At 35.9% G+C, this 24,243-nt stretch overlaps 1 protein-coding gene across 30 annotated transcripts in view; it reads right to left on the reverse strand.

The window, feature by feature from the left end:
* ABI2 (abl interactor 2) overlaps nt 1-24,243 on the reverse strand; it is a 101,986-nt gene that overhangs the window by 38,908 nt on the left and 38,835 nt on the right. For 15 of the 30 annotated variants that reach the window (XM_086345042.1, XM_086345031.1, XM_086345005.1 and 12 more), the window contains exons 2-4: nt 13,406-13,573; nt 6,758-6,934; nt 5,221-5,238 (exon numbers count right to left, since the gene is read on the reverse strand). In XM_086345042.1, the coding sequence (XP_086201168.1) occupies nt 5,221-5,238; nt 6,758-6,934; nt 13,406-13,573 (363 nt within the window). The remainder of the gene's footprint in view (nt 1-5,220; nt 5,239-6,757; nt 6,935-13,405; nt 13,574-24,243) is intronic. The other 15 variants (XM_086345063.1, XM_086345052.1, XM_086345020.1 and 12 more) reach the window with 1 other exon arrangement.

Raw genomic sequence — 24,243 nt, forward strand, 5'->3', positions numbered from 1 at the left:
ATAGAACGGGAAAGACTAAAAATCTCTTCAAGAAACTTAGAGATACTAAGGGAACTTTTCATGCAAATATAGGGACAATAAAGGACAGAAATGGTATGGACCTAACAGAAGCAGAAGATATTAAGAAGAGGTGACAAAAATACACAGAAGAACTATATAAAAAAGATCTTCACGACCCAGATAATCACGATGCTGGGATCATTCACCTAGAGCCAGACATCCTGGATTGCAAAGTCAAGTGGGACTTAGCATCACTATGAACAAAGCTAGTGGAAGTGATGGAATTCCAGTTGAGCTATTTCAAATCCTAAAAAATGATGCTGTGAAAGTGCTGCATTCAACATGCCAGTAAATTTGAAAAACTCAGCAGTGGCCATAGGACTGATGAAGGTCAGTTTTCATTCCAATCCCAAAGAAAGGCAATGCCAAAGAACAATCAAACTACCACACAATTGTACTCATCTCACTTATATGAGGCGTGAACTAGCCAAGTAATGTTCAAAAGTCTCCAAGCCAGGCTTCAACAGTACATGAACCGTGAACTTCCAGATGTTTAAGCTGGATTTAGAAAAGGCAGAGAAACCAGAGATCAAATTGCCAACATCCATTGTGTCATCAAAAAAGCAAGAGAGTTCCAGAAAAACATCTACTTCTGCTTTGACTACGCCAAAGCCTTTGACTGTGTGGATCACAATTAACTGCGGAAAATTCTGAAAGAGATGGGAATACCAGACCACCTGACCTGCCTCCTGAGAAATCTGTATGCAGGTCGGGAAGCAATAGTTAGAACTGGACATGGAACAACAGACTGGTTCCATATTGGGAAAGGAATATGTCAAGGCTGTATATTGTCACTCTGCTCATTTAACTTAAATGCAGAGTACATAATGAGAAACGCTTGACTGGATGAAGCACAAGCTGGAATATCAAGAACCTCAGATATGCAGATGACACCACACTTACGGCAGAAAGCAACGAACTAAGAAAGCTGTGGTACATATACACAATGGAGTATTACTCAGCCATTAAAAAGAATACATTTGAATCAGTTCTAATGAGGTGGATGAAACTGGAGCCTATTATACAGAGTGAAGTAAGCCAGAAGGAAAAACACCAATACAGTATACTAACGCATATATGTGGAATTTAGAAAGTTGGTAACGATAACCCTGTATACGAGACAGCAAAAGAGACACTGATGTATAGAACAGGCTTATGGACTCTGTGGGAGAGGGAGAGGGTGGGAAGATTTGGGAGAATGGCATTGAAACATGTGAAATGTCATGTATGAAACAAGATGCCAGTCCAGGTTCAATGCACGATGCTGGATGCTTGGGGCTGGTGCACTGGGACGACCCAGAGGGATGGTATGGGGAGGGAGGAGGGAGGAGGGTTCAGGATGGGGAACACATGAGAAATAAAGGAATAAAAATTTAAAAACATAAAAAAAAAAAAAAAAAAGAGTCTCTTGAAGAAAGTGAAAGAGTAGAGTGAAAAAGCTGGCTTAAAATTTAACATTCAGAAAACTGATCATGGCAACTGGTCCCATCATTTCATGGCAAACAGATGAGGAAACAGTGAAAACAGTGACAGACTTCATTTTTTTGGGCTCCAAAATCACCGTAGATGGTGATTGCAGCCATGAAATTAAAAGACGCTTGCCCCTTCGAAGAAAAGTTATGACCAACCTAGACAGTATATAAAAAGCAGAGACATTGCCAACAAAGGTCTGTCTAGTTAAAGCTACAGTTTTTCCAGTAGTCATGTATACTATAGTCATGTAGAAGTCGACCTGAGAATTGGACTATAAAGAAAGCTAAGTGCTAAAGAATTGATGCTTTTGAACTCTGGTGTTGGAGAAGACTCTTGAGAGTCCCTTGGACAGCAAGGAGATCTAGCCAGTCAATCCTAAAGGAAATCAGTCCTGAATATACATTGGAAGGACTGATGTTGAAGCTGAAACTCCAATACTTTGACCACCTGATGCAAAGACCTGACTCATTTGAAAAGACCCTGATGCTGGGAAAGATTGAAGGTGGGAGAAGGGAACACAGAGGATGAGATGGCATCACCAACTCAATGGACATGAGTTTGAGTAAACTCCAGGAGTTGATGATGGACAGGGAGGCCTGGCGTACTGCAGTCCATGGGGTCACAAAGATTCAAACATGCCTGAGCAAGTGAACTGAACTACAGAGATAATGAATAAGAGATTAGGAGTAAGGAGGGAAGAACAGATAAAAAAGAATAGAAGAAAAAAGATGGATAAATTTCTGCTTAATTTTTGAAACAATTTTCCAACAACTGGCTTTTGCCAAGACAGAATTGGTGGCTCAAGACTGGAACAAAGAGGCAAACGCAGATGACTCCCCCACAAGGTGTTGCTATTGTGGTGTTTTTCTTCCAAGTGTGTCAAATAAATGCTTAACAATGAATCTGCAGCTGTACCCACAACCTAGATATGTGAGGGGCAATTTTCTGTAGATAATGATGCATACAAGATGACACTCAGAGTGAAAAAGTCAAATACTATTTTACAGAATTAAGTTATGAATCTTCAAGATCCCAAGCAAAACTTTCCCAAAGTGTTATATTCTTAGTGTGTTAAACATAAAGGAGACTTCCCAGCCCTACTCATTAATCATTAAGAATCTGCTTGCACAACGTTCAACTGAAAAGCTACATTCACAGATCAGAAGCCTTTACTATTTTTGACTGAAATAAATACACTTGTTTTAAAAGTACTTAAGCGTAGTTTCAGTAGTGGACAACTCTTTCACTTTTCAACAGAAAAATCTGTTTCAAATACATCAGTAACAAGATCTTAAAAGTCTCAAATATTAAAATAAAGAGTGGGGAAAGGATATCCCAGTTCAAGGTACATTCCACTTTTACATGGCCTCAGGTACATATTAAAATACTTCCAATATTGCACTCTACCATCGACTTTTTATGCCTCTTGCTGTAAAAATATTACCCATTGCTTTCAAAGGTCTTATGAATTAAATCCTACAATTTATTCTTATTTGACTGAAGGAAAAACAATTAACCCAAATTTCAGCAGAGAAGAACTATTAAACACAACCAGGATGTGATGTATAAAAGGTTAAAAATTCAACTTTTGAGTCACATCCCATGTGTCTGGTCCCAAAGATGGTATCTGTTAAGAGTGTATCTGAAAGCCATCAAGTCTGACAAGACTGGGAACAAAGACAGAGCTCATGATGAGCTGAGGAGGAAACCAAGAATCAGGAGACTTACAGGGTACCTGATGTCAACCATGGGTCTCCAAAAAACTCAGCTGGAAAACCACTCGACTAGTTTACTATTTGCAAGTTCCTTCCAACTTCAACATTTTTAAATTCTATTTTCTATCTTAATACATTCGATTATTCTGTTAATCAACCTTCTGAAGCCACTCATTTTTTTTCTACCAGCATAAAAATAACGACTTGCTATACGATGAATGGTTTTTCACTCTACTATTGCTTTGGTTCATCCAAAATGATTCACTATGTGCCACGAATTTATAGAGGAGACAGACACACTTACAATGAAGGGTAGGAAGAAAGGAAAGACAGAGGACTGTCACATTCTAGCTTCTAGGAGGGACTCAGGCTACACTCCTTACCCTGTCCACCCCAGCCCAACAGAGCAGAAACAACGGCATGGAGCCACAGTCCTGGGGAGTAGGGTTTTTGTTGCAAAGATGTTAAGGAATTTTCTCCAAGTGTGATGTTTCCTTACTGGATCTTTCTTCCTAGGAACCTCTCATTTTCCACTCACTCTGGCCTCTCTCTCACACAGAACAGGATCCTGAACCCAGAAAGGTCAAGAAGGAATCATAGTAGGGTTTAGAGGAAATGAGCCAGGGGTAGCTCTTTAGGCAAGATGGTCTAAACTTGAAGGGGAAAGAACTGGTCCATTGTTTTGTTTTTCCTTTAGTTGAATTTTCTGTGCACTGCTCTCACTTTGGAGGTTCATGTATCAGTAGCCGAAATTTGAACACAGAAAAAGCAGAGGTAGCCACAAACACTACTTTTGGTCTATTTCTACCTCTTTTATGCAAACGAATCTCCTCACAATTCCACATGCCTCACTCACTCACATGAAGTACATCTGCCTGGGCTCCTCTAGTCACATCTCTCTACCATGAGCTGTTTAACTTTCTATGGCCCTGGTTAGTAGCTAGTTGATGATTCAGGTCTCAGTCATCATCTTGTTATCACTTTCTACACTGAAGACATGGCAAACAGCACAATATATGGTAAGAACGGTAAGAATATGTGTGTGTGTGTGTGTGTGTGTGTGTGTGTGTGTGAGAAAAGGAATCATAGAATTCAGCTAAGAAAAAAGTTAAAAAAAGGAAATGCACTTTCAGTTTGGTGACAATAATTTTAGTATCACTCTATCTGACAGGCCCCTTGTTTACTCTTGAACGTCTTTTCTCAGTTTTCCTTCCAATGTTACTGAAACAAGTTAAAAAAGGCGATTATCTCTAGTTCTTAACTTGTATTTTGTTAAACACTATCATGAGCTTTTGATGTTTTACATATAATACTACTCAGCTTGAAACCTCTTAAAGTGGGTTATACTGAAATACATAATTTATAAGCAATTTGAATAAAAATGCTAATTTTTTTGCAAAATATATGATACTGCAACTTAAAAAACACCCGTAACACTGAATATTTTCCAATTTTCAATTTTTTTTACAGTGATTGAGTCAAGAGATAATGACATAGTGGCCATAAGGTGTATGATCAAGCACACCATTTATAGAATAAAAAGGTATTACACAGGGGGAGGGTTAAACAAAGCACATTAGCAGCCCTCCAATCCATAACAAAATGTCTCCATTTACAAAAATCCAGCTAATTTTATTTCATAATGACATTTTATGATAGGGTAACTTACATTTCCATTTCATAAAATATATTAACATTGCAAAATAATCACTTATTCAACAAATATTTACTAAGTGTCTAATGTGTGTCAGGCACTATCCTAGGCACATGGGATCGGGCAATGAACAAAACAGTCAAAAATATTTGCCCTCATGGAACATAAAGACACACAAAGTTGCATGACAAAAATAAAATAAGAAAAAGGAATTATTTCTTGGTTTTAAAAGGCCAAGTGCCAAGTATCTCTTCACTCCCCATATGTAATAGTCTATATAAGAACAAAGAATGGAAATCCAGCCCTGGAATCTCTTACCTTAAATCTAAGCAACCACTTAATGCATAAATGGAGCAAATAAAAGAGGTAAGGGGAAAAAAGCATTGAAAGGTTAGTTGGAACTTCAGGATGTGAAGAGAAAGGAAAAAACAAAGAAAAAACAAGTTAAGCATTCAGCATTAAAAAATAATGTTTCAGTAGATCATAGAAAGAGTGGTTAAAGCAGAATGTGTCATGAACGGGAGTTTTTGGATGAAATTATATACGACACCTTTATATAAAAACTTTATTCCTGATTTCTTCAAATTAGTGACCCCTAAACATTAAAAGTCCAGAAAAATCAAAGTGATTACAGAGTTCCTAAAGAACAATTATTGGAGAATTAAGTAAGAGTTAGGGGGATAACCTTTTTATTATTACATAAGTGGGCAAGTACAAATACGATGTTTTATATTTTAAGTGTCTTTTTGCCATTAGATTCTGAAAGGATCCTAAAATTTTCTATTAGCAGTTGTTAGCCTCAAATAAATCTCAAAAAATTTTCCCAAGTTAGAATAAATTTCAGTTATCCATCCAATTACACATCCTATTTTAAAATGCTCTAATTTGTACTGCAATCTAAATGTATTAGGTGTTCATTATAAAATTAAATATTAAATTTCAGATGATAGTGCTTGATTTAAAACTTTGAGAAAAATATTGTTGTTTTACATTTACATTGTACATATTCTCTTACCTAGATCTACATTCAATTTAGATTTAAATGATTTCTAGCCATCCTTGTGTGGGATATATTTTCTAAATTTGCATATATAAATCAACTGCATGAACTATATGGTTTCACTTACAGGCATATACATAGTTGCTCAGTATCACATTTGAAAAGTTATTGTCTTTCAAATCACTGAGGAGACGCAAACTTTAAATAAACTAATACTTAGCTGAAGCTCTGAACAGTTTCTTAAGTACAAGTATCAATTTAAGTGAAAGTTGTAAGTTCATCAGTTGTGATTACTGTACCTTATGTATATAGCAGGCACTTAAATACATTTTAAAAGCCAAAATATATAATGGCTATATAATGAAAAGCAGTGGAAATACTAAATTAACTTACTACTTTTATCTACATTATCCTCACCCAAAATGTTGAAATAAATTTGTTCTAGAAAAATTCAAAATCCGTGTTTATATATATTCTTTCTGAAAACTAACGCCAGAAATTTGCTGATATTTTTGAGATAAAGCAAATACTTTAATAACATACTGAATAATATTTAATTAGTCATATTAAATCATTAAAGGATTTAAAATATAATACTACGTTTATTTCCAGATGTACATGAGGTATTTTCATAACTGATTAAGCAAATGCAATTCACTCAGAGATGACTGTTTAAAACTTGAGAACCCAGCACTAAAAAGAAAGATAACACAGTTATTAGTGGTAAGAAATCTTCAGAACTATAACTAGGCCAAGAATGATCCTCTGGAAAGAAAAGATAAGCATTTAATTTTCTAAAGAGTTAGTTCCATCATGGGCTATTTTTTTTTAAAGTTTGACAAAACTTATGCTTACCTTTACTCCATGTCCAATATCATCTAGAATTGTATAGTCAATAGGTTTTCTAATATATCGAACTGGTCGTTCAAGGTTGGCTGGAGCAATAATCTTATGTGTCCTTGAAGTGTTTTTATTGGTAGTCAAAATACCAATTTCTCTTCTTGCAACTTTCTCTTTATGAATATCAACGGTCTACAAAACATAAACACAAAAATGTATACCCCTAACAGCCAGAAAAATAAAAACATAAATACTTAGAGATTTAACATCATTATTCATATTCTTAACTGCAATTGCAAATTTCTCCTTTTGGTACCAAAACTGACTTTCTCCATTTTCAGGCTAAAAGAAGGGTTGAGAAATCCTGGCTGGAAAAACCGATCTGGCCCATCACCCATCTTTTTATAGCTGAAAAACCAAGAGTGGTGTTTACATTTTTTAAAGGTTAAAAGAAGTCAAAAGAAAAATTAGATCTTGACATGTAATTATATGGAATTCAAATATCAGTTTCCATAAACAATTTTACTGCAATACCAGTCATTCTACCTGCTTAAATATTTTCACAATACAATGGCAGAGGTGAACAGCTGCAACAGAGACCTTATGACCTGCAAAGCATAAAATATTCATTAGCTGACCCTTTACAGGAAAAGCTTACCAACCTCTGGGTTAAAGCATGCTAATTTTTTCCTTCTCTATTAAGATTTAGCCTAATTAAGAAAGTACCAGCAATTAATCTGGTAACATTTAAAGATAATCTATTAGTGTAATTTCTTTTAGTGTTTAAATAGCTTTTTATTTAAAAAGGCCTAAAATATAAATACAATGTTAAAAATAAGTCATCTTTTATAAAGAAAAATGCTTATGTTTTATCATGATAAAATGCTAGTAAAATATTTTCATTATTTTATTAAATGCTCAAAACAGGATATAATTTAGTACGTAACAACAATGTGTTTTTACTCAATTTTCCATTTGCTAATAGAGGGTGAATTTCTCCATAAGCACAGGTAATTAATACACTAAAACAGCATTTTTCAAATTGCAAGTTGCAATTTAGTGAGATAATGAGCAGCAATTATTTTAAATGAAAAAGGACAGAACTGTCAAACGACATACACGCTGTAAGGTACTTTCCTCTTAGAATATTTGTTATGTACATAAGTGCATACATTCAAGAGTGTTCAGATGGAATATAAGATATATTGTTAACTGTGGGTTTCAGTTTTAAAAGTTTCAAACATACTTCACTAAATTGTTCACATCTCTTGCCACCATTCATGGCTTAAGCAGGAATTATTGCCGATTCTTCCCCAAACCTACTTCAATTTACCCTTTCTTAAAGAACAGCCAGGTAGTAACACAGAAATGAAAATGAAAGACAATATTATGACATTATTATGTCATATTATGACATTATGACAATATTAAATACAACTTTAGGAAATCTGAACACTGATTACTTATCCTTCTAAACTACATAAAATCTGAAGGAAACCCGAAACAGACTTGAAGCCTCTTATTTCAACCAAGAGATTTTAAAGGCAACAGACTCTTCAAGGGCATAACTAATAAATACCTAAGTGAAGCATCAGATCAAATATTGGCGAAAGTAGGAGAGACCTTAGCATTATTAAGTATTTCATTTTAAGACCAAAATAGGCTTTGAACTTTTTCTGTGCACATTAGATAAGTTACAAAACCTGCTTTCCTTTTACATTGGTTGGGGGAGCTATAATAGAAGAAAGAAGTTTGTGTATTAGTGACCATATTGGGATTTATTTATTTTTAAATTCAGAAAAAATATAAATTAACCACATTTACTTTGAATAATTTCTAAAGAGTCATTCTGAAATTATTAAAAATATAAGCTAGGAAAATTTTATATTTGTCAAGTATACTTTAAATTAAACTAAAAACACAAAATATAACCCTTATTTTTTATATATAACTGGTCTCTGTCATATCAATAAAGAAAATTTATTAGAGAATATAATCCTTTCAACATTGTTTTCATTCTGCTTAGTTTTTAAAAATATAATTATCTCATCCAGAAATGAAAATATAAGAATGTAAACCTAACCAACGATAACAGAATTCTAAGTTTGAGGCAAACTGGAACTTCAATTTCAAATTCTCCTGCTAGAAATATCAATATGTCTCTGGAGAATGAAGAGGGGGTAACATTTCACTTAGTATTTGCACTAATATATAGTTATATTTTATAACAAACACATATTTTAAATTCTTTGAAAAAACTGAGACTCTAAAAAGAATGAAAACAAAGAGATTATACCTAGGGACTGTAGGCACTTACATATTACTTATCTATTCTCTTTATGTACACATAGACATATAGCCCAAACCTGTATAAACCATTACAGGAAGCATAAAAGGAAAACCAATATGGCAAAAGAAATGATCAAAGAACTTTCATAAATAATCCTAAATAAGGGGCATAAAATTATAGCAGCTATATCTAAACTAAGAGTTTAGATTCTTAGTTTAGATTCCTAGAGAAGGCAAAATAGAAATGAGTTACAAGGAAATACATACCCCTTCATTAGGAAAGTGACCATTTGCCCAGCACTAAACGCTTAAAGGAACTAGTTGAAGGAAATGTGAGAAAAATGTTCTTTGTTGTTTCTTATATTCTCATTAAACTTGAAGGGATATTTTAAAACATAATTCTTAATAGTATATTTCTATATTTAGAAAGCCAAAACAGTTTGGTTATACATTCCTAGTTGTCTATTCTAAAAGACTGCCTACATCTTAGGAAACCAGAGCAGGGTTTAGAAAATACCTCAGATATCTAATATCTATTGGTCCTTAACCATTCTACCAGACAACCCTTAACAACCATTCCTATATACATGTCATCTCATCTCTGACCTGACTAAACTTCCATTTCTTTGCTTCTTCAATTCCTTCTTTTCTCTAAATTCCCCCAACATAGTATTTTTGACTCAAATGTGAAAAAAATGTGACCTCAAAATATCTTAATACCTTTGACTTCCTCCATAAACAAAATAATGTTTTAATAAAGTATGATGATATAAAATTTAAAACCACACATTTGAAAAACATTATTTTGTACAGCAAGAACTTATAAACTAAATCCTACATCACAAGACTGGCCCACTGCCTGCTTCTACATGGTGCACAAGCTAAGAATGATTTTTACATTTTTAAACAGTTGCTTAAAAAATACAACACAAAAAATAATGAGTCTGAAACCCTCTATGGCCCACAAAGTCAAAAATATTGACTATCTAGCTCTTTACAAAAAAGTTTGCCAATCTTTGTTTACACCATTTATTGAATATTTGTTTTAGAAAATATTTCCTCTTATACTATGGAATAATAGAAAAATGGAATAATATTCCAATCTAATGAGCATCAAATAGCTTTGACATTCAGTTGACTTTTAAAACAAACGACTCTACCCGTACATTAAATGTAACCGAAAAAAATTTTAATCCTTAAGGCAAATGCTTTTAAAATCTATGTAAATTTTAAAAATTTACTCATTTATTTGCTATAGCTTCCATCAGCCCATTTCTCCTACTCAACTCCTCATCCAACTACTTGAATATATTCTGTATAAACTTAACAGCCATCGCAGAGTTGCAGATCCTTTGCTTTTCCAAGCATTGCCCTCTATAGATACTAGACTCCAAATGAAAGCGGCACAACTTATTCTCGAGAGCTGTGACTCAAGCCCATTATTTCTAGTCTACCAGTCTCCGTCCATTCACCTCTCCCATTTTTTATTTACTCCATTAGACTAGCTTTAAAAGATATTATTAATTAGACCCATTAATTAAATCATATAGATTTATGTGATACTCAAAATGAAAAAGTTCTTATAAGCTAAATACATATTCTTATAGTTTATTAATAACAATCACTTTCCTCCTTAAGGTTGCCACACTTTTCTACCAAAGAATTACAGAATTCCAATCAGAACATAGATAATTACTTTTGTTGTCATTTTCTTGTCGTCATTTATCCACACAATCTCGCCTATTGTCTCTTGCAAACTAATAAAAAGTTGTCCCTCCTTTTTAGGAACTCTAATATATTCATTTCTCTTTGGCATTTGCACTTTTCTTCTTAATTTCTTTTCTGGGTTCTATGCCCAAATTTCAAATATGCACAAATGTTAAGAATCTGATGTATAAATCCCAAAATTCTGTATTAGATTAGCAATTTGTCAACATCCCTTCTACAGGAAACCAAGTTCATATATTTCATCATTTAAAATGCCACTGACCATTTCCTCCAAGAGGTCCTTTCAGAATAAAAATTTACCTCTCACTCACTAAAACTAATCCATGTTTTTTTTTTTTTAAGTCTAAGTCACACAGCAATACAACAAGCAATGAATTATATGTTGTCTACTTGACTGTGTGGATCACAATAAACTGTGGAAAATTCTGAAAGAGATGGGAATACCAGACCACCTGACCTGCCTCTTGAGAAACCTATATGCAGGTCAGGACGCAACAGTTAGAACTGGACATGAACAACAGACTGGTTCCTAACAGGAAAAGGAGTACATCAAGGCTGTATATTGTCACCCTGCTTATTTAACTTCTATGCAGAGTACATCATGAGAAACGCTGGGCTGAAAGAAGCACAAGCTGGAATCAAGATTGCCAGGAGAAATATCAATAACCTCAGATATGCAGATGACACCACCCTTATGGCAGAAAGTGAAGAGGAACTAAAAAGCCTCTTGATGAAAGTGAAAGTGGAGAGTGAAAAAGTTGGCTTAAAGCTCAACATTCAGAAAACAAAGATCGTGGCATCTGGTCCCATCACTTCATGGGAAATAGATGGGGAAACAGTGGAAACAGTGTCAGACTTTATTTTTCTGGGCTCCAAAATCACTGCAGATGGTGACTGCAGCCATGAAATTAAAAGACGCTTACTCCTTGGAAGGAAAGTTATGACCAACCCAGATAGCACATTCAAAAGCAGAGACATTACTTTGCCAACAAAGGTCCGTCTAGTCAAGGCTATGGTTTTTCCAGTGATCATGTATGGATGTGAGAGTTGGACTGTGAAGAAAGCTGAGCACCAAAGAATTCATGCTTTTGAACTGTGGTGTTGGCGAAGACTCTTGAGAGTCCCTTGGACTGCAAGGAGATCCAACCAGTCTATTCTGAAAGAGGTCAGCCCTGGGTGTTCTTTGGAAGGAATGACACTAAAGCTGAAACTCCAGTACTTTGGCAACCTCATGCAGAGTTGACTCACTGGAAAAGACTCTGATGCTAGGAGGGATTGGGGGCAGGAGGAGAAGGGGACGGCAGAGGATGAGATGGCTGCATGGCATCACTGACTCGATGGATGTGAGTCTGAGTAAACTCCAGTAGTTGGTGATGGACAGGGAGGCCTGGCATGCTGCGATTCATGGGGTTGCAAAGAGTCAGACACGACTGAGCGACTGAACTGAACTGAAGTTTTATGGAATGTGAAAAAACCCTTAGAATGGCAAATTCAGATTTAAGGTTACATACTATTAAATAACAAGAAAACCCTCCGAATGGTCTGATGAATTTAACAGAAAAATAAGGTAGACTTTACATAAGTGATTTGATTAGGTGGAATACATTCAATTTAATTACATACATTAAACATCAGACTTCGAAAAACTGATGGACTGGTCAATTTCAGAAGAGTTCTGAATTCTTTATATAAAAAAAGATAATATGCATATTTTAAAACTCTTTCTATTCCGGAAGAGTTCTAATCATTTAGTTCTAAAGAGTATTGAATACCACTAAGTTATGCAAATGACAAAGTGCTAAAATAGAAATGCTACAAAGATCTCAAAAAGAAGACCAAAATCTTTTGCTAGTATTTTGAAAAACGTATTTTGAAATTATAAATTGTTTTTCACCAGTAATATTTTAAATGGCCCCTAAATACAGGAATGGGTATGAAAACTATGATATAGATATAAAACATTATCGAGCCATTGAAAATGTTTATGAAGAGCTTATAACACCAAGGAAAGATGTTTGTTGTAATGGTAAGCTAAAACAGCAGAGTTCAAAATTCCATACATATGATAATTCCAGTTAAATGTTAAATAAAAATTATTTAGAAGAAAAAAAATTGGACAAAATATACCAAAATATTAACAGGAAGAGTTTGAGTAGTGGGGAAAGGGTTTGTTTTTCTACTTTTTCTTTTCTATATATTCATGACATTTATAATGGAAAAAGTATTATATTTATTTTTTCTAAGTTCCATATGAAGATAATTTTATAAGGTCACTTATATTAATCTTTACATTACTGAGGTAATAGAAAAAGCATTTAAAGAACTCATCAAGCTACCACATTTAAAGTGTAAAATTCAGTAAAAACTGGAAGAAACCGGGCAAAATTTCACACTCAAGGCTGATTTGATTATTTTAACTTGACAACTGAGTTTTAATGAAACCATTAAGGTCTTCTTCTCTATCAAAATCACAGAGAAGATAATCATGAGACAAAAAAGATGGAAACAAAACAACCTAATACTGAGTTTGTATCTTGCAAATCATACATGTGAGTAAACTCACACAATAAAGGCTGCCAGCACTACAGACTGCATGTGTGTACCATGTATTCCTCAGGACAAAATAGGAAAACAGTGTGGTCTCACTTGTGAAATGTGATTGATTGAAGACTCCATCCTTCGTAGTTGGGATGCCTGGATATCCAGCATCTGCAGGACATTGTTGGCCAAGGTATTGATCAGATAGGCAACACTTGCTAAGGACTGGGTGGTGTAGGCTTTGGTTTCTTCTAGGGCTCGCTGCTTATCCGCTGACTAGAAAAACAAACAAACAATCATTACCTCAAAGATAACCCATTCTATCAATCCAATCTTCAAAAATACTCACCCAAACCATTATGTGGCTGAATCTACATGCACTAATTTAAAATGCTTTGAAAACCAATTATCAGTATTCATGTAAACCCAACAACTAAATAATTGACTTGAGTTCACTCATGTTTTCATGTTGAATAGATGTAAATAAAATCCTGAAGCCATTGTTTACAAAATGAGGTCTGATGGATATTTTGAAAAATGGCAGCAAGCACACAGCCTCATGGTTGCTGCTTGGAAAGGCTGCACCGATTTGAATGCGTAAATTCCGGTGCACATTTTTCTACGCTCCTGAGTTCTTCCTTTCCTTTCACTCTAACATATACAATGTGACTATAAAGCAATGGTCTGATTAAAGTAATAATAACAAAAAAATAAGAATGATAATGATAAAGTATATAAAATAGTAATAATTGTGATCATGATAAAATAGAAATAGTAATAGGATCCTTTCTTCCCAAGCATCTTAAGTGTTATAACCCTATGGAAGACAAATAGCGACTCATAAATCTTACTTGATAAACAGAAACTACACAATAAAAAAGTGGTGAACCGATTATTTCCAAGAACACAAAACAAAGCAATAGTAAGGTTACATATTCTATGCTGCAACTGCCAAATAGCATTTTCCTGCCCTAGTTCTACACAAAGACTCTATGGTTCAGTAGAAAGGACATAGCCTCTGAATCAAAATCCTTTACCTTCATTTCAGTTCTAATACTATAGTATGTCATATTCTAAGTAGTTGTGAATATCAATTAAGATAATGACTATAAAACCACTTTCCAAAACTCTACATCACTTTATCTAACAACTGTCATTCCATCTTTGAGTAGTCATCAACTGTTCAAAATCCACTACATTCCACTCTGCCTTCTGCCACAGTACAGGACTCAGAATCAGTAAACCAGACACAATTTCTCCCAGAGGGAGCAAAATTCTTCTGAAGAAGCAGTAGTTAAAATAAATCAAAAAATAATGCTTTAACTTGAAAGGAGTTAAGAATCACTGTATTGATTTTTTTCCTAATCTTTAGTAATCTCTGTTTTATTAACACTTAAATTAACGAGAGTTGAAACCAAATCTGGTTAAAGATAAATACTTGTTTAAAAACATCATATAGATTTCCAGATTGTTGTTGATGTTCAGTCACTAAGTTGTGTCTAACTCTTGGTGATCTCAGGGACTGCAGCATGCCAGCCTTCCCTCCCTTTCACTATCTTCTGTAGTTTGCTCAAATTCTTGTCCATTGAGTCAGTGATGCTATCCTAAATATCGCATCCTCTGTTGTCCCCTTCTTTTGCCTTCAATCTTTCCCAGGGTCTTTTCCAATGAGTCAGCTCTTCACATCAGGTGGCCAAAGTATTGGAACTTTAGCACTAGTCCTTCCAATGAATATTCAGGGTTGATTTCCTTTAGGATTGATGGGTTTGATCTCCTTGTAGTCCGAGGAACTCTCAAAAGTCTTCTCCAGCACCACAACTCAAAAGCATCAAAAAATGTCTAGATTATGGTTGCGTATATAAGGAGTTTGTAAGTCACTGGTCCATCCTAACAAGTAAAAATCTGAACAGAATTAAAAATCAACAACCTTTGACTTCAAAGTAGAAAATAGCTAAGCCAGTAACACTTTTCAAATATTACTCTAAATTAGAGTATGTATTACAGAGAATAACCAGAAATTTTGAATTTTTTTAAATTTATTTGTTAGTAGACTCAAATTTTCCACAGTTTATTGTGATCCACACAGTCAAAGGCTTTGGCATAGTCAATAAAGCAGAAATAGATGTTTTTCTGGAATTCTCTTGCTTTTTCCATGATCCAGCGGATGTTGGCAATTTGATCTCTGGTTCCTCTGCCTTTTCTAAAACCAGCTTGAACATCAGGAAGTTCATGGTCTGCATATTGCTGAAGCCTGGCTTGGAGAATTTTGAACATTACTTAACTAACGTGTGAGATGAGTGGAACTGGGTGGTAGTTTGAGCATTCTTTGGCATTGCCTTTCTTTGGGATTGGAATGAAAACTGACCTTTTCCAGTCCTGTGGCCACTGCTGAGTTTTCCAGATTTGCTGGCATATTGAGTGCAGCATTTGGACAGCATCATCTTTCAGTATTTGGAATAGCTCAACTGGAATTCTATCACCTCCACTAGCTTTGTTTATAGTGATGCTTTCTAAGGCCCACCTGACTTCACATTCCAGGATGTCTGGCTCTAGGTCAGTGATCACACCATCGTGATTATCTGGGTCTTTTTCTTTTTTGTACAGTTCTTCTGTGTATTCTTGCCATCTCTTCTTAATATCTTCTGCTTCTGTTAGGTCCATACCATTTCTATCCTTTATCGAGCCCATCTTTGCATGAAATGTTCCTTTGGTATCTCTGATTTTCTTGAAGAGATCTCTAGTCCTTCCCATTCTGTTGTTTTCCTCTATTTCTTTGCATTGATCGCTGAAGAAGGCTTTCTTATCTCTTCTTGCTATTCTTTGGAACTCTGCATTCAGATGTTTGTATCTTTCCTTTTCTCCATTGCTTTTCGCTTCTCTTCTTTTCACAGCTATTTGTAAGGCCTCCCCAGACAGCCATTTTGTGTTTTTGCATTTCTTTTCCATGGGGATGGTCTTGATCCCTGTCTCCCGTACAATGTCACGAACCTCATTCCATAGCTCATCAGGCACTCTATCAGATCTAGTCCCATAAATCTATTTCTCACTTTCACTGTATAATCATAAGGGATTTGATTTAGGTCATACCTGAATGGTCTAGTGGTTTTCCCTACTTTCTTCAATTTAAGTCTGTGGAAAATTCTGAAAGAGATGGGAATACCAGACCACCTGATCTGCCTCTTGAGAAATTTGTATGCAGGTTAGGAAGCAACAGTTAGAACTGGACATGGAACAACAGACTGGTTCCAAATAGGAAAAGGAGTACGTCAAGGCTGTATATTGTCACCCTGCTTATTTAACTTATATGCAGAGTACATCATGAGAAAAGCTGGACTGGAAGAAACACAAGCTGGAATCAAGATTGCTGGGAGAAATATCAATAACCTCAGATATGCAGATGACACCACCCTTATGGCAGAAAGTGAAGAGGAACTAAAAAGCCTCTTGATGAAGGTGAAAGTGGAGAGTGAAAAAGTTGGCTTAAAGCTCAACATTCAGAAAACAAAGATCGTGGCATCTGGTCCCATCACTTCATGGGAAATAGATGGGGAAACAGTGGAAACAGTGTCAGACTTTATTTTTCTGGGCTCCAAAATCACTGCAGATGGTGACTGCAGCCATGAAATTAAAAGACGCTTACTCCTTGGAAGGAAAGTTATGACCAACCCAGATAGCACATTCAAAAGCAGAGACATTACTTTGCCAACAAAGGTTCGTCTAGTCAAGGCTATGGTTTTTCCTGTGGTCATGTATGGATGTGAGTGTTGGACTGTGAAGAAGGCTGAGCACCGAAGAATTGATGCTTTTGAACTGTGGTGTTGGAGAAGACTCTTGCGAGTCCCTTGGACTGCAAGGAGATCCAACCAGTCTATTCTGAAGGAGATCAGCCCTGGGATTTCTTTGGAAGGAACGATGCTAAAGCTGAAACTCCAGTACTTTGGCCACCTCATGCGAAGAGCTGACTCATTGGAAAAGACTCTGATGCTGGTGAAGGACTGGGGGCAAGAGAAGAAGGGGACAAGAGAGGATGAGATGGCTGCATGGCATCACTGACTCGATGGACATGAGTTTGAGTGAACTCCGGGAGTTGGTGACGGACAGGGAGGCCTGGTGTGCTGCGATTCATGGGGTCGCTAAGAGTCGGACATGACTGAGCAACTGATCTGATCTGATCTGAGACTTCAAATAATCGAGGGGAGGGATGGATATTTGGACAGATACTTTCCAGGCAACCATTTTTATATAGATAGCTTTTGAGATTCTTTTGAAAGCAAATAGTATTAACGTAATTCAACCCTCAAATCACTTCATGCTATGCCTTTATTCCTAGTATGTATGCAAAAAAATTTGTGGCTAACTGTTGAATCAAAGATATGAGAGGCCTTTCCATCTTAGATGGGTTTCACGTATGTCTACTTTTCTATGGAAGATTTCTTTTCCATGGAAGATTCCTTGTTGCTTTTAATATTTTTTTCTTCATCTTTAATTTTTGTCACGTTGATTAATGTGTGTCTCAGCACGTTCCTCCTTGAGTTTATCCTATTTGGGATTCTCTGCGCTTCCTGGACTTGAGTGCTTTCTTTCTCATGTTAGGGAAGTTTTCAGCTATAATATCTTCAAATATTTTCTCAGGATCTTTTTCTTCTCCTTCTGGAACCCCTATAATGCAGATGTTGTTGCATTATAACATATATAAATCCCAGAGGTCTCTGAGATTGTCCTCATTTAATTCTTTTTTCTTTATTCTGTTCTGTGGCAGTGATTTCCATCACTTTTGTCTTCCAGCTCACTTATTCAATTATTCTGCCTCAGTTATTCTGCTACTGATTCCTTCTAATGAATTTTTCCCACTTCCCCAGTATCTCAGTGGTAAAGAATTTTCCTGCAATCCAGGAGACGCGGGTTCAATCCCTCGGTAGAGAAGATCCCCTGGAGAAGGAAATGGTAACCCGCTCCAGTATTCTTGCCTGGGAAATTCCATAGAAGAGGAGCCTGGCAGGCTACATACAGTCTATGGAGGGGGAGGGGTCGCAAAGAGTTGGACATGACCTAGGAAGTAAACAACAACAAATTTTATAAGAGGTGATATTCTAAGTTTAAGAATTTTGTGCTTGCTTCAGCAGCACATATATTGAGATTTTTTTCCTATAAAGTGTTCAATAAAAACTGGAATAAATTCAAATACATCTATTTCAATAAAAGTGATATAAAAGTTGCTACTTTAACCTAGAAGCCCTATAAATGACATCTTATTTTACATAAAAGCATTATAACCGAGGTTATTTTGTAATTATTAAAAAAACAATTTCTCAGAAGTAAACATCTGGGACAGTATTCTTATCTTTTGCTACAAGCAAATTTAATTTTCAGAGTTATAGTTTGTGCATTAAAGGCACTATGTAGCACCTCAACCCATTTATCTGATATTCCTACTTAGATGGGATTTAGTTCCCGAAAAAAAGAAGAAATTTAGATAAAGGAAAAAAAATCATAGGTTATAGAGGAATATTATAATGTATGCTATGTTTAGTATAAATAGTGCTATGAGAAAAGATTCTTACATAGAATAAAGTGACCTATTGCCAAGATCCAATCTAGGCAATGCTTAATCCTTCCTACTGGGTTATTTTTTCTCTTTGCCTCATGATGCTGATTTCTTATCTCTGGAAAAAGCAAGAGAGTTCCAGAAAAACATCTATTTCTGCTTTATTGACTATGCCAAAGCTTTTGACTATGTGGATCACAATAAACTGTGGAAAATTCTGCAAGAGACAGGAATACCAGACCACCTGACCTGCCTCTTGAGAAATCTGTATGCAGGTCAGGAAACCACAGTTAGAACTGGACATGGAACAACAGACTGGTTCCAAATAGGAAAAGGAGTACGTCAAGGCTGTATATTGTCACTCTGCTTATTTAACTTATATGCAGAGTACATCATGAGAAAAGCTGGACTGGAAAAAACACAAGCTGGAATCAAGATTGCTGGGAGAAATATCAATATCCTCAGATATGCAGATGACACCACCCTTATGGCAGAAAGTGAAGAGGAACTCAAAAGCTTCTTGATGAAAGTGAAAGTGGAGAGTGAAAAAGTTGGCTCAAAGCTCAACATTCAGAAAACGAAGATCATGGCATCTGGTCCCATCACTTCATGGGAAATAGATGGGGAAACAGTGGAAACAGTGTCAGACTTTATTTTTGGGGGCTCCAAAATCACTGCAGATGGTGACTGCAGCCATGAAATTAAAAGACGCTTACTCCTTGGAAGAAAAGTTATGACCAACCTAGATAGCATATTCAAAAGCAGAGACGTTACTTTGCCAACAAAGGTTTGTCTAGTCAAGGCTATGGTTTTTCCTGTGATCACGTATGGATGTGAGAGTTGGACTGTGAAGAAGGCTGAGCGCCCAAGAACTGATGGTTTTGAACTGTGGTGTTGGCGAAGACTCTTGAGAGTCCCTTGGACTGCAAGGAGATCCAACCAGTCCATTCTGAAGGAGATCAGCCCTGGGATTTCTTTGGAAGGAATGATGCTAAAGCTGAAACTCCAGTACTTTGGCCACCTCATGCGAAGAGCTGACTCATTGGAAAAGACTCTGATGCTGGGAGGGATTGGGGGCAGGAGGAGAAGGGGACGACAGAGGATGAGATGGCTGGATGGCATCACTGACTCGATGGATGCGAGTCTGAGTGATCTCCAGGAGTTGGTGATGGACAGGGAGGCCTGGCGTGCTTCGATCCATGGGGTCGCAAAGAGTCGGACAAGACTGAGCGACGGAACTGAACTGTTACAGAGATAAGAAAGTCTTTATTTCCAAAGACTGTCTTCAGGCTGCTCTTCTTGCTATACCTGCAACCCTTAGAAAGAAGTTTCATTCCTTCCTTAGCTATCACTTCCAAGCACAGAATTTTTTAATTATTTACATCTTACCTTCCACCTCTCCCAAACTTGTATTTCTATTTACATGGCACCTCACCTCATATAATGCACCATAATAGTATATCTATAACTCATCACCTTCCCCCAAACTACTACTTCCTACTTCCCTTAACAACATCGTTACTCCATCACCTCAGCTATTTTCCACGTCTCTGTATCCTACACCTTAACAGTTGTCATGATACTTATTTTCTATCTGTGCCCTACTTTCTTTCCTTTCTTTCAATTGTTCCTGCCTACACTCTACTTTAAGCCTTCATTATCTCTTGCCAAGACTGCTATACCTGTTTCCAGGTATCTTAAACATGGTCCTGCAGATTTATCTTTCTAAATCAGTTCTGAAGCCCCCAGAGCTTCATCTTAACTACTTAAATAAAAGCTCCTTTACTTTTCATTTACAGTCTTCCTCATTATGGCCTAGAATTTATCTTCCATTCAACCCTACTAGAACCTTAAATTACAGTTTAATAAGACTTACGGTTCTCAAAACAGACTTTGGTTTCTGACCTTTGTGCCTCTGCCTATTCTCTTCACCTGTAACCCATCAACTTCACCAACAACTCATTCCCTACCTTATCTTCCCAGACTGTGATACTCATCGTTTCTCACTGATAACAAATGTGGGAATTATCAGATTTACAGCACATACTTTATACTATGTGTGTGTTTCATTGACCCAAACTCCCACACTCCCCCATGTGGGAAGACCTTGAAGGTAGTATTATGCCTTATACATCTTCACATCATATTACACACAGGAGTTACATATTTTCTGTTGAAGTGTATCCACCAAAATGTTCCAAAGAATCAAAGTTACTTTTATCACCCAAGTGATTTCTTTGATCTCCAGAAGCTCTGGCACCATCCATAGTACTCATGACTTACTAGTAAATTCAAACTTGTTTTTCAATTTGATGTTCTGGGATGGGCACTGAGAAATATGAAGACTAAGAACCTTACACCCTCTAGAGCAGCTCAAGACTGTGTTATTATTATACTAGATTACTACTATTATTTATTTTTCTTCTTCACTTCCACAAAAAGGACAACATATTTGGTATATTTAAACATATAGATAATGGGCAGGAAAAGAATGGTAATACTTAAGGTAAATGAGTATGGACATGCAGGCAAGGATTCTCCTCTACAGATCCACTGTCTTTCCTTCTCTTCTCCAGCAGGAAACCTCTCACTCACTCTAGTCCAGTCTACTATGCTGCCTGAAAAATATGTAATTATTTTGGTTCTGGGTATAAATTATTACATTAGGTAAAGTACAGGTACTTAGTTCTCATTTAATTGGTTATCTTACCTAAAGTATTAAACAATTTCTTCTAGATCTGCCATGATTAATTCATCAGTTAATTTCAATAAATTCTTGTAGACTGAATGTTACAGGACAGACATCATACTATATACTAGAATATGAAAATGAGACTTATTTTCTGCACTCCAGAAAGTTTCAGTCCAATACAAAGAAAGGCATATAAACAGAAAATGTTAATGCAGAATGGTCAGGAATATCAGTGGTATCCAAGTAGGAACACTTAGATGACCATCCAAGTAGAGTCTCAAAGAACAGAGTCAATTCTGCCAAGCAGGAGTGAGAGAAATTATTCCAGGTAGAGCAAACAGCCTAAATAAAGGCACAGAGGCATGAAAAAGATTCTTGAATCCAGAACACATGTAAGTTTGGTATTATTAACATATGATTAGTTCACTACTGTCCCTACTTTAAGACTGAGACATGTGCTGAAATTTAAGGTTAGTATAGTAATGAACTTTTATCTCTCACAAAATTACTAAGAAATTACAATATCACACATATAATTAACCCCCAGTAAAGTTATGGCAGAGTCACAGCACCTGACTCAATAATGGTCTGAGGAGAGGGGAATACTCTTAGATTACCTATTAACTGAGCTTTCAGTTCTGCACTCCAAGAAATCATGTAACTAAACCAAATTGGAAAGAAATGCTCCACTACTCAATCTAACTGAAACTAAAGAGGCAGCTTCTAAAATATAGGCCGATCATTACATATAAGTGGAAAATGTTTGCCAAAAACCACACAGAATACGACAAATGTACTCTTACGTCTTAAGAATTGTTCAAATATTAATTTCTATGACACCTAAGGAAGAATGGGCATTTTCCTTAAACGCATTTTGCCTCTTCCACCTTTCCTTTCTCATTAGACCATTTATCTCTGCATTTGCCTCCAGACTCTTAGAGAATGCAGTCTATAAAAAAGCATGGCATTCAAATTAGAATGAGTTATACAAGTCACAGTGAAAAAGAGCAAAGCATAATTAGATAAACATGCACAATTCACCAAGGAAAGAACACAAGACGAACACAAACATGGAAAAACATTCAGCCACACAAGTGATAGGGGAAAAAAATGACACAATAAAGCACCATTTTTACCAAGGAATTAACAAGAACATATCTGCATTGCCTTAAATTTGCTTTGTGGTTATTCTGCTTTGGTGATGAAGAAAGAAAAGCACGTGCCAAGAATGCCAAATACTCTTACAAAAGGAAAAGAAAAAAATATTGCACTTTGCCAGGAGACTGAAGAAATCAAGAGAAGGGACTATTTCAAGAGGAAGACATAGCCACACTACTGAGAAGACAGGAAAGACGAGGTCAGAAAAGCATCCAATAAATAGCTGTGGCAATATCGAATTGCTTGATGAATTTTTAAAAAGCATTTTTAGCTGAGTAGTAGCATAGAAATCAGATCAGAATTAATTTTAAGAATTGAAGAAAGCACATATAGATAACTCTTTGTATGTTGGCCATATAACAAATTAAAGAAATGGAACCAGAGCTTGAAGAGAATACAGTGGTAAAGAAAGGTTTTAGCTGGGAGATACCCAGTTTACATACAGAAATAAATTATCTAATGAGAAAGGAAAGGTGGAAGAGGCAAAAAGTGTTCAAGAAAAAAAAACCAAAATATTTCAGAAGGGGAGAGCTCAACTGGAGTGACTAGAGGAGATCAGTTCTTTTGGAAACTGTCCTTTTTGGAAAAAAGGAAAAGGAGAAAGTTGCTGCAGCTGCGAAAAGGTTCATAAATTTTAAGGTGGAAAGATGAAGATTTAGCCTAGTTTTAATGTCTGAAGTATGAGGCATGGCAATATATAAAACTGAAGAGGACAAAGAGACAGAAGAAGATGTGACATGGTTATCTCAGAAAGTGAAAAACACGGAGGATTAATTGAGATCCTATATGCCAAGACTTTAGCACAGAACTTGGCATAACAGAAGAGCTCAATAAATGATGGCCCTTTTATCTTATCTGATCTCTAGATGGAGGAAACATTTTACATATACAGCCATGGTCAGAAAGGACAACTATGATCTTTCAAACTGCAATATCATAAAATTTTAAAAATAATATAATAAAGCTTCAAAATATAAACAAGCAAATAAAAACCCAGCACCCAACAAGGTAAAAAACATGTAAATTTAAAAACATAAATTTAAGACAGAAAATTTAAAACCAATTCTGTAAATGATAGTTATACTGAAAAGACAAGCCACAAAGTAAGTCAAAATATTTACAAAACGTATTTGATACAGAACTGGTAACCAAAATACACAAGGAACTCTTAAAACTCAACTATAAGCAAAGTTTTGTAATGGGCAAAAGAACTGAAGAGATACCTCACCAAAGAAGATAGTATGTAAATAACCATATGAAAAGTTTAACATTGTATGTCATGAGCGAATTGCAAATTAAAAACAAGACATCACTACACACCTGCTGTGTTCAGTCGCTCAGTCGTGTCCGACTTGACGAGACCCCGTGGACTATAGCCCATCAGGGTCTTTAGTGTATGGAATTTTCCAGGCAAGAATACTGGAATGGGTTGCCATTTCTTTCTCCAGGGGACCTTCCCAATCCAAGGATCAAACCTGCATCTCTTGCAGTGGGACAAAAACTCTCACTCATCGCTAGTGGGAATGCAGAACATCCACTTTGGAAGACAGT

The sequence above is a fragment of the Bos grunniens genome, chromosome 2 (assembly GCF_055505025.1).
Source record: "Bos grunniens cultivar Pamir isolate PY7600 chromosome 2, Bosgru_T2T1.0, whole genome shotgun sequence".
Lineage (NCBI taxonomy): Eukaryota > Metazoa > Chordata > Mammalia > Artiodactyla > Bovidae > Bos > Bos grunniens.